Genomic DNA, 11504 nt, shown 5'->3' on the forward strand with positions numbered 1-11504 from the left:
CGGCCATCCTATCCACCTACATAATTCGATTGATTGTTATTACCGATACTAAATGGACAAAGCACGCGCAATATGAAATTAGAGAAGCAATAAAGAAAATTATGAACTACTTCAACCACTGCTTCTTAGGCCAATGCTTCTGATGCTCTCAATGGGCCACACATTTAGTAGCTCAGGTAGAACTCCCTGAAACCTCTCAAACAAGTCCAGCTGCCAACCAGCTGGAGTGATCGAGGGACCGATTGGTTAACCAGAAATCAGTAACCCAGTCAGCGTGGAGAAGTCTTGCAATGTGACTGTCATCTCTCCAAACGGCATGTGGAACGTGTGTGTCTCTGGCCTCCATCGGTCCATCGGCATACAATTGTGCTGAACCACTCTTGAGGCTACCCAGTGGGTCGAATGCTTCGGCTTGTATGCATGTACATAAAAGCTACATCCAGAAGTTCTGCACTTGACACTGTACTTTCCTGTGCTTGAGACAGCAATAAATACCTCTCTGTGTGATGTCACTGCCCACCGACCACTACATCCTTTATTTTAGATCGATTGGGGAATACCTGATTTAGGTGAACCATACTAGAACCATATTCCCAAGGGGAGTCATGGTTCTCTATAACTTGCATCCTCGTTTTGTCAGGCAAGTTCCATTCTTCTGGGATGACAGTATTAGAGCAGTCCTCGTCTGCATCATCCTCATCATCACCATTATCTTCATCTACATTTACAGATTTCAATAAAGCTTCTTCCTCATGAAATGCGTTACGGTCTATGTTCTCGAGCTCAACAATGATTTCTTCAATTTCCTCCACTGTATCAGCCTGACCCTCCTCAACCTCTACCGCCCGCCTATGCACAACAACCTCTGTCTTGGTCATCTGCCTTTGTTCAATTTCTCCTGTCGACACTGCATGCCCGTGTGTGTCCTCTTCTTCTACTGGTGTTACTGCACTGCTGCTATCATCCGCTTCTCTTGGATATGGTTGCACCAGGATATTGAACTCAACTCGACGCCGCCTGCACCACTCCAACATTTCAACCACTTGTCCGTTCGATACACTGACTTTAACTCCTGACAAACTGAATTTAACGTACGAGTCCACATGAATTGCATCATAACAAAATAAATATGAGGGTCAAGCTGAAAGTATTGGGTGAACCACATTTTCATCTCCTTCATCCTTGTACCCTAAGGGTTTTGATGCTCAAGGATGGTAAATAGAAAATTGCTCAAATCAACACCTGATGGACCATTACAGATTTGATCATTTTCATAGAATACTCTAACATTTATAGAGTTTGACATAACTGTCACTAAAAATATATCAATGAGAAATAAAATTAAATTACATTCATACAATACAACTAACTTAAAATTGACTAACGCAATAGCCATGCCGACCCATCGTTTCTGGTCCTACAATAAAAAGTACTATAGTTTTTGTTACCTAAAATCTACATCGGGGATATCATTATTAAATAAACATATTACTAGCACCAACAAATTAAATACATTTAATTCTCAAGAACTTATTAATTAATACCATTTGATATTAAAATTTTAACATAAATACTTTGGTGCTGCATTGTTTTCTAATCATCTCTTTGCTTTATTGTTTTCTGTTGCAAATCACTAGTCCTAAGTCCAAAATAACTAGAGTATCGAGATCTAATATTTGCACGCATATATATTTTATTTTCTTAATATAATACTAAAAATAATCTAATACAAAGATTTATACTAAAATTAATATTTACAAAGCAAAAATGATTTTTTAATCCCTAATTTCATCTAAAAACATATAGAGCGATAAACATCCATCAAAAACACAAATATAAAGCTAAAAAATTTACCTTAATATTCTTATTTCTCGTCCCCTTCCCCTTCCTCCTCCCCTCCTCCCTTCCTCCTCCTCCCTTTCTTTTTTTCTCTTCTCTCTTCTCCTCTCTTCTGTTAGCGCGTTCCCTCTCTGCTCGCGACTGAAATGCGAGACAGGTGGGTGCAACCATGCGAGCGTAGGGGTGAGGGGATACAGGGTCCGGATTTTTCGGTCGCCGTACGGTTTGGCGACAACTAATTTTTGTCAAACCGTTTGGTAAAAATTGCCTTGAAACTGCCGCCAGCCACCCCAAACCTTCCGCTGGTGCCACGTCACCAGTTTTCGCCATTCGATTTGAGGAAAATAATGTTTTCGCCAAACGGTAGGTGGAAACTTATTTCGCTAAACCGTTAGAGGAATAGGTATTAATTTTAGAATTTCCTTATTTTTGATATTATTTCTGTAATATCCATAAAAAATAATATAAAAAAAAGTCCAAAGTTTCAGCCGGCGGGAGGCTTAGATCCGCCCCTGACCATAGAGTAGCATGTGAGAACGTGAACTATTCACAGGAGGTGGATACCAATTTTGCCTTCTTTTTTCTTTGTCAGGTTCTCTTCCAATTTCTTCTTTTGCTTTTTGAGAGGCTGAGAAGAGCTGCAAATTGCTTTGGTCACATCAGATGGAGAAAGTCCAAAAATCCAAATGGAGTGAAGTGCGTGTTGAAAAATCGTGCAGTATTACAGTAGATCACTTGTAACTGTATATTCCAATTCTCCAAATTCACTTTTAGGGTGTTTATTCTTGTGATTTGTCTAATTTATTAATTTGGTCTCTTTAGTCCTTGTTGCTAAGCCTTGGGAAGGCCCACCAAGATGAACACCAAAAATCGTGCAGTATTACAGTAGCTCACTTGTAACTGTATATTCCTATTCTCCAAATTCACTTTTAGGGTGTTTATTCTTGTGATTTGTCTAATTTATTAATTTGGTCTCTTTAGTCCTTGCTGCTAAGCCTTGGGAAGGCCCACCGTGATAAACACCAGCTTGAGATCCAATCTTTGGCTTGGATGGTTAGTAGAGTTAGTTGTACCATTTGACCATCAGAGATCAAACTTCAGGTTTGCTTTTGGTGTTGTTTCTTCAAAGCAGAATTTTCTTTCAATGGTTGATGACGTACCTGTCAGTAGCGAAATGATTGTCATGACTTCGTCAATTTTCAAACTCTACATCTCTGGTTTTCAGTAAATGTCGTGGTTGCGTGAGTGTAGTAGTGTGAGTGTGTACTGCGTTTGTGTGAGTGGGGTTACGAGTTGCATTGGTATTTTTAAAAAGGATAAACAACAGTAGTTTTTGTAGAATAGATAAAAGACAACAATTTTCGTAGAATAACTAGCTTAATGTTTCACTTATAACATAAAATGGGTTTATAAAGCACAAACACCTTGTTTACATGAAAACAGACATGTACTAAGGTCCTATTTGTTAGAGCTCAAGATCTCAGCTTCATCTTTAAGGATTTGAAGTTTGTAGACTAAATTAAAGTGATTTAAATATCCTTTTTACTTTGAAATGTGAATAAGATGTCTCACCTAAACAGTCCTATTGTCCCTCAACTCTAGCTCCACGGATTCTTGAAGTTAAAAATATCTAGCTTCAAAAACTCTACCAAACAAATCCTAATATTAACTACGATAACCTACACAGGTGAGCTGTTATAGATCTCAGTGCATTTTACAAAAGGACATAGGGACGTTATCCATTGGACACTTTGCGTGTGAGGCTAGCTTGTTTTTCTGAGAAGGGATCGCTTTATATTAATAAAGAAGTAAAATACATCCTCATATTGAAACAAAGATCAAGAGAAATTAAAAAAACATTGAAGTCCATGTGGGTCTTCTTCAACAACGAGCTTTGAAACTTCGATCCCCGTCACTGGAGATGACTACTGGTACTGGAGACAGTTTTGGAATATCCAACTCTCTAGCTCCATTAGGACACATCTAAAACTTTGACTACGCATCGGCCGTCACCTCGTCGGACAGAAAGAAGCTTTGCGACAGCACAAAACTGCTCAGAAGACCATTTCACTGCCGGGAACATTGTCGCTGGCCCAAAATCGCATCCCAAACTTAGGGATAGGCTGCAGCTCCAACTCCTTCGCACAAAAACCGAGCCAAAATAGAACCCCTAGGACCCAAACGCCGTGTGACGCTAGCTTTGGTCCAGTATCATGTGGCCGTAGCATTATTGCACTAGTCACGCAGAAATAATAGAACCCGGGAGCTACACGTCGCCCGTGGACAATTCCATGCAGAAAGCGACATCTCTTTTTCTATTCTGGTGCATTCTTGGGAAACAAGTTGAACGGCAAATCCAAGCCTCAAGATCTGGACCGTCAATATCCTATATATTACTATTGTGCGCAAATGTATGGCCCAATGGGCTTCACAGCTTTCTCACCCATAGTTTGTTGGTTTTTTATTTTATATTCTTTAATCCGAAAATTATAAATCTTTACATCTATTTTCAAAATTTGCAACTCTATAAGCTTATATCCCGTTGAAAAGGCGACAGCTACCCTTCGTCCGAAAATTCTTGTTTGCTGTGGCCGTGCCCATGACCCATCAATCCATCATAACGGCCTTACGCATTAGAGATCTTCCAAGTCTTGTTTGTTTGATGTTAGGGATGGCAACTATCTTTATTGTTTGATGCCACCAGGATTTTGGGGTGATGCCAACACATTTCTTCATGAATATTTTGTAGAGATATTATTAATTTTAATTTCACTTGTGTTATAGATGATTTATGACTGAAGGGAATTTCACAACTGAATTTCCAAGACACAAATTTGATAGACTTTGTTACGCACAGGGATGCGAGTGGGTCAATCAATGGTGGTTGGGTCACTACTTTTTTTTTATAGACGTCTTCTCACTGCACGATCTACTTTGAAAACCTTTTGAGGTGCGAAATGAGAATCAAACTCTCGCCAGTCCCCTCCATCCATAGAGTTTTGCCACTGAGCTACCAGCCCGTCCACAAACTTATAGCCTCTAAATCCAAGAAATATAAAATAAAATGGCAATTAGATGGAATTGCATTTTAGTTCAATGCAATGGGTTTGGGATCGGAAAAAAGATGAACTTGCATCCCTAGTTACACATGCACACCAACTAGTGATTATATACAATCACTAACGTACAATACACAAACGGTGTGGATTTGGTAGTTCTGTCCCGATAGATATCCAATTAAATTCTATGTACATAGAGTGTGATTGGTTGCCTGGGCACCCTAAGGTGACAACACAGCACCATGGGTTTGGCCAGCCAAACATAAGCAACCAATGCACACAACAATGCAGTTTTTTCCTTACACAGGCAACCAAACGTGTTTTGATTTGACACTATCACTTCATTTCGCGGCCCTTGGTCTCCACAGGGAAGAGAATGCAGGCAACTCCGGCGAGGCCTAGCACCAGCTCAAAGACCACAACGGCTTCCATCTGGTGGCAGCTCCGCAGCATGCCGACTGCGATAAGAGGGCAAACGATCCCACCAATTTTACCAATGGCGGTAGCAATTCCAACACCCGTTGAACGCGCTGATGTTGGGTACACCTGCAAAGAGGAGGTGTTTATATAGGGATTAGCTTGCGATAAATCAATAATACTCTGCTGCAATGAAAAAGTATCCGGAACTTTTATATAGGACTGTTAAACATGTTCAGAGTTTAAAGACCTGTATACGCACAGGCAAACACAACTGAGATGGTTAGCGAATATGCTGATGAAAAAGATGAGAATGTTTAGGAGGAGTGAATGGATTTGGAATACTTCTTCCTTCAGGGATTCGGATTATTGTCGCAGCAAGAGTTAGGACACTGAACCGTGTGAATTCAACAATCCTCTCCGGCCATTTGCAACTATGCTAGTGCTCTCAGGAAATTTACAAGATCAGAATTAACTCTGTGCTAAGCCTTGAATCCGACACGAGAAAGCTCAAACAACTCATGATTCCATTATTTTGAAGAGTAGATGATGTAGCTAGGAAAATATTCTTGACCATATGCTTATGTTAATGTGTTGGTTTTCTTCGTATTTGTGCATGAATCCAATCCATTAGCTGTAGATTAATCATGCATGTGTCTGTTTCTCCTTTTCTCATATAACTTTTTTAGCCCGTTGTGCTTGGGCGTGCTGTTGTATCTTTGTACTCCTAAGCTTTTGAGTAATAAAGATCATTCAGGTCGGCGTAAGCCTACCGTAGTTTCCTCAAAAAAGCTTAATCATGCATATATAGTCGATGAAGCAACAAGAAATAAAACTACTATCAATTTCATAAAAGATATCCAATGGTATGTCTTATTGGTAGGTTCTTCATTTTCTTTTGACATAATGAAGATCTAACTACTCCTAGAACTTGTTCGTTTTCAACCTTGCCAAAAATTGTGGAACCTTGAGCAATGTACATTCAAAACTATAAGTTGAACACACTAGCTGTGTGCCAAATTCAATACTTAATAGATGGTGTTTTGGCAGATTAATTAGTTGTGTGGATATAATATTCAAATTCAATACTTGATAGATGGTATTTTGGCAGACTAATTATGCATCGTTTAACAACCAAATCACCCTGAAAGCAAAACTACTCTATGTAATAAGAAGCTGATACGAACCTCTGGAGCATATAAACATAAAACTGTAGAGCTACCCATGCCACAGGCGCGAGCACCGAATAGAAGAGCCGTTGTCAACGACTCATTCTGATGAACCACGAGTGGTCCAAGGAAAGAACAGCATGCAAACATCATGATCCACATTGTAGCTTTCCGGCCAAACCAATCAACAATAACAGCAGAAATAATTAAGCCTGGAAACTCTGGTACAAAGATAGGGATGCCATGAGTTATGGGATATTCCACAGCGAGCCATAATGGGAGAACAAATTTGTGGAACCTACTGTATTATACCTGCTAAACTAGTGATAAAAACATCTTTGTAAAGATTGACATCTTTTTGGTGAGCCTCAATTTTTTTACCAGATGCGCATCTTCTGTTTGCATCACTCAGCTGCGATGTTAACAATACTAGCCCGTAATAAGCGAAGGAATTTGCGAACCAAACAAACCAAATAAGAAGAGTTGATCTGACCAATTTACGCGATAATAGCATTCGCAGTGCAGGAATACCACCAGGTTTGGAGCTCATGGCATTGCCAACTGTACATTCATTCTCTCTGACATGAAGGTGGTCATCCTCAGAAGTAAGCATGATGTGGTCAGTTTGTGTATCTCTATGGTATGTGAGAACTCCCGGAGGAAGAGCTACTTTATTTGCTTTGGCCATTCTTTCCAGAACAAGCGTCGCCTTGGACATTCTATTTTGTACACAAAGATAGCGTGGTGACTCAGGTGTAATGGCAAAGAAAAGAAGCAAAAGAAAGCATGGAAGGGCGGTGAATGCCAGCAACCATCTCCAACTCAACTTCTCTATGACAACCTGCATTAAAAATACAAATGAACAAAGTTATAAGAAAACATGCCAGTATAAAATATATATCAGAAACAAAAGCATATTAGATCAAAGTTTAACTGAATTCAGTTATTTTGAGTTGATGTAGGAAGGTTTGTTTCTGTTTCGCTATTGGAAATGGGGTAAGGCCTGGATCGGAAAGAAAAGACGTTATGGGCTTTGTGGAATTGCAGCCAACTGCATAGGAGATAATGGGGCGTTGGATGTATTGAGCTTAATGCGCCAATTGGTTCACCTAAAAGCTTAGGCCAAGTAAATGTGAGCAATATTTAGTTTAAGAACTTAGTACTTCTTGGATTTGATACTGTATTTTGTTTTATTCACCAACCAATTCACCCAAAAACTTAATCTGATTAGGAAAGTGAGCAATAAATTGATACTTCAATGTGATGTGATCGGATGGGGTAGCGAGCTCTAGATGAACTTGACTCACCCTCCAGGATGCTGGCCAGGATTATCCCTTGCCACGTGCCTAGAAGGCATGGATATGGTACGTATATAGTATATTGCAACCATTTTTCAGTCTCTCTTGATCGACTCCTTAAGTAATGACGAAGGTCTCCCTTTTATAGAGCCTCTTTAACAAAGGATACTAAAGATAAGAAAAGAAACAACCAAATCCAATAAAATGTTATCAAATCCATAACTACGTAAATTAGCTAACTTAGGCCAAAAGGAAGCTATCTGACCTACTTATGCACTAAGGTGCGGTTTGGCCATGTGCCAAGCACTATGGCTACACCTCCTGGCTCCTGATTGTCAAGGATGACGTTGCTGATAGCGATATCCCAAAAGGCGCCCGAAACAAAGAAGATTTTATTTTCAGATGGCACACATTAGGATATCGTAAGAATTGGTACAGAAATAATAATATATCACACTTAGCATGCAAATGATAACTATGATTGTGTGAAAGAAGTCGCAGCACAACGCCCCAAGAAACATTAATGCCCTGCATGACAGTGACATGGAGTATTTAAAAAATTTGTTGTTTCAGAAGCCTGCTCCAACATATTCCTCTACAGAATTAAAGAACACAAGCATCCCCATGGATATGTAAATGCAATATCTCTGAAATTTACTCCTCGTTATGTTTCAAATTTTCTACATACGATGAGTGCAATAGGGAAACAAATTTAGCATGAAAAGGGCAAGCTATGAGTTGCAATAAAGGAAGAAAAAATGTCATACCCATGCAAGTGAAGCCTCCAAGATTGTGCCGATAGTCCAAAAGAAGGAAAAAACAATCATCCAAGCTCCACGATTTTTTGCAGGAACAAACTCCAAAAACCAAGATGAAAACACATGTGCGCCACCCACTCCTACGCCGACGAGAAACCGAAGAGCCAGCAGGGATATGTAGTTAGGAGATAAAGCACTTAAAAGTCCTGCTCCTGTAGTAAGAAGAATTGAAAACAATAAAGCAGTCCTGCAATAAAAAAAATGCAAGGTTTATCTCACTTATGCTTGACATATAGGAAGCCAAAACATAGTAAATAATGGTATTGAAAAAGTTCCCTAGGTCAATATATACACCTTTATACTTTCAAGCTAGTCCAAATTAGATCTTGTACTACAAAACTTGAATACCGGCAAATAACTCCTTATCAATGGTTTGTTGACTCAGAGAACAGAGCCCAATCGGATGCCACATTGCCACATAAGCAAATCCACTACATGTTCCACCGCCAGGATCAAAATTGCATCAATTTAATACATTGTGGGGGGGGGGGGGGGTTAACTAACCAATTTTGTAGCAGAGGGTCCAATCTGAACATTGTGAAATTATAGGACGTACAAAGAGATCCACTATGAGAGGAAACCCTAACTCATAAGGAGACAAAACATATCGCTCTATGACATCAACAACAGTTGGCCTGTTTGATTTTCTTAACATTTGTAGTTAAGTCTAGGCACTTTTGATGATCACAAATTTTTCATCAGATGTGCGTTTTCAGTTTTGTTTGCATACTATGTTCTATATGACGAGCTTAGCAAAATGAGACACATATTGTTTAATTTAGAGACGCATATATCTCAAGTAAGTTACACATACAGCTGCTAATAATTTGCATATAAAGCTTATAGCACTTAACCTTCAAATCAAACTTGACAACCGGACATCAAGAAAAATATGGCAGTCAAATGTTTAACAACAGAACTATTACGATTTGAGGTCACAATGTAATCATGGGGCCCTTCGGATTGTTGGAAAAAATAAACTAATATCTTGTTAATCCTAATTCCTAAAGGCTTGTAGTTGAAAACAGAAACAAGAAAGTGATTGCAGGAGCAGATCCTCCTTACCTTCTTCCATATTTGTCGGAGAGGAAGCCCCAGGCACAGGCTCCTATCAGCATGCCAGCAAAGACAACACTTGAGAGCAGGCTCTCATGCTGAGGAGAAACATTCCACTGTTGCCGCACCAATGGTCCAAGGAACGACAACAGCATGAGCTCCATGGCATCCGTGAGCCAACCCGTCCCCGCGTACACAAGAACAAGCGCTTGGAACCTCCCAAACCCCATGGCTGTCAGTGCATCATCCGTGGTGTATGTTTCCATGGCAATCAGTAGCACCTGCCGGTTTAGCAAAGTGAAAGGCATGTGTGATATAGAAAATCCCGTATCATAGACTTCAATTCTGTCGAGTAATTAGTAACAATTTGATCGATCGGGTCGACTTAGTTCCAGGTTTCCACCTCACAGTAGTATTTATATGCAATATCCGCAACCGTAAGAAATATGACATGTATATCAAGAATTGAAAGTTCAAAATAGCCCCTGAAGCATGTCTCAGCAGGTTGAAGATGGAGCATACAGCAATGAACCTACACTTATAATGTGGCGGTACGCAATTCAGTTCAGAGTTGTACAACAATTTAGAGCATTATATATGTTCCTTCAAGCAAGAGGCAGTCTTTTTACAGCCTGCTGGCACCCAGTATACTGACTGATGATGACCGCTGTGCAATGAATATGCATGCTGGATGGCTATCAAATATGAGTTTCAGTGCCAGTCATTTCTGTGACCTACCACTAATTTGTCAGTCAGCGGGCAGTGGGGATGGAAGTGAATGAGAAATCTGGCTAGTTTGTGTAAGGCTATTATATTGACCGTAACTAATGTTATTAAGGCAGTATCAAAACTGGGGCAAGGTTGTGATCAAAGCCAAAATTATGGCCAGCCAAATTTGGGGCCGCCCAAATTTTGTTCAAGTCTGCAACATAAGAATTTGTGACACCAATCTTTTCCGAGAACAGCCAAATTTTAAACTAAAACCAAAATGGAGGCTAAATTTCCATCTAACAGCCAAAATTTGGCTCATCACAGAACCAAACACGCCATGACGCAATGAGTCACAAGAAGAACCAGAGGTGGTCGTCTCCTGAAGAAAACGTGACCTTGAACTCTCCCTCTCTCTCCTGAAGAAAACGTGACCTTGAACTCTCACTCTCTCTCTCTCTCTCTCCAAACTTAATCAGTTGCCGATCGATAGCAAGGCAACCGCACGCAGGACAGGAATAAAGAAGAGATAAATAGATAACCCGCAAGCTTCGCTTGGGCACGGGAAGAGAGAGAGAGAGAGAGAGAGAGAGAGAGAGAGAGAGAGAGAGAGAGAGAGAGAGAACCGAGCCGGGCGAGCCGCCGCACCGGTGGAGTACCGAGTTATGCAGCAGCAGGGCGAGCGGCGGGGTGAGTGGCGTGGGACCGTGGGAGTGTTCTCTGCAGTGTTGCTCTTGTCTGGGATGGATGGATGCTTGTATGGATGGCGACAGGGATGACTAAACGCAGAAAAATGAAGCAACGGGATGGAATTTGGGCGGACGGGGAAGGAAGATGCCGTCAGCGCCGTGGAAACGGAGAAGACGTCCTCTTTCCGGTAACGCCGGAGCAGCTGAGGTGTAGTTCTCTGCTTCTTCCATTTGTTCCTCGTGATTTGTGCCGGTACACTTTCTTTGCGGTTGAGACGAAACAAAATAAACCAAACTCTAAAATATGTGCAGAGCTTATTGGGATTCAAATCTTTGTACACATTTTCTCGTGAATCATTTTTTCGCAACAGAGCTCCTTGGGATTCGAAACTTCGCGCACATTTTTCTGGTGAATGAAAATTTGGTATTCTGGCTTTGTTTCGTACATGGA

At 40.5% G+C, this 11504-nt stretch overlaps 1 protein-coding gene across 5 annotated transcripts; it reads right to left on the reverse strand.

Annotated features, from left to right (window-relative positions):
• Positions 1-4988: 4988 nt before the first annotated feature.
• On the reverse strand, positions 4989-11135 carry LOC133903495 (organic cation/carnitine transporter 7-like). 5 transcript variants are annotated; one of them, XM_062344901.1, is made up of 6 exons: positions 10991-11135; positions 9666-9937; positions 8550-8787; positions 6797-7325; positions 6503-6705; positions 4989-5444 (listed from the first exon to the last, which is right to left on the reverse strand). In XM_062344901.1, the coding sequence occupies exons 2-6, from the start codon at positions 9920-9922 to the stop codon at positions 5235-5237; spliced, it is 1437 nt and encodes a 478-aa protein (XP_062200885.1). In that variant the 5' UTR covers positions 9923-9937; positions 10991-11135; the 3' UTR covers positions 4989-5234. The 5 variants fall into 5 exon arrangements, with proteins under 5 accessions (XP_062200885.1, XP_062200884.1, XP_062200886.1 ...); XM_062344900.1 differs by lacking the exon at positions 10991-11135 and adding an exon at positions 10800-10983 and having other exon boundaries at positions 9666-10762; XM_062344902.1 differs by lacking the exon at positions 10991-11135 and having other exon boundaries at positions 6797-6896; positions 6978-7325; positions 9666-10983.
• Between the last annotated feature and the right edge of the window lie 369 nt (positions 11136-11504).

This window comes from Phragmites australis, chromosome 21, assembly GCF_958298935.1.
Source record: "Phragmites australis chromosome 21, lpPhrAust1.1, whole genome shotgun sequence".
Classification (NCBI taxonomy): Eukaryota; Viridiplantae; Streptophyta; class Magnoliopsida; order Poales; family Poaceae; genus Phragmites; species Phragmites australis.

What these genes read in the sequence shown, in the direction of transcription:
- LOC133903495 (XM_062344900.1), bottom strand. Translation starts at nt 9,964, where the DNA reads ATGCCTTTCACTTTGCTAAACCGGCAGGTGCTACTGATTGCCATGGAA. An exon ending in TCCGACAAATATGGAAGAAG is followed by an intron (nt 8,788 to 9,665) that starts GTAAGGAGGATC and finishes TTTTTATTGCAG; the next exon opens with GACTGCTTTATTGTTTTCAA. An exon ending in TTTTATCACTAGTTTAGCAG is followed by an intron (nt 6,706 to 6,796) that starts GTATAATACAGT and finishes TCTTTGTACCAG; the next exon opens with AGTTTCCAGGCTTAATTATT.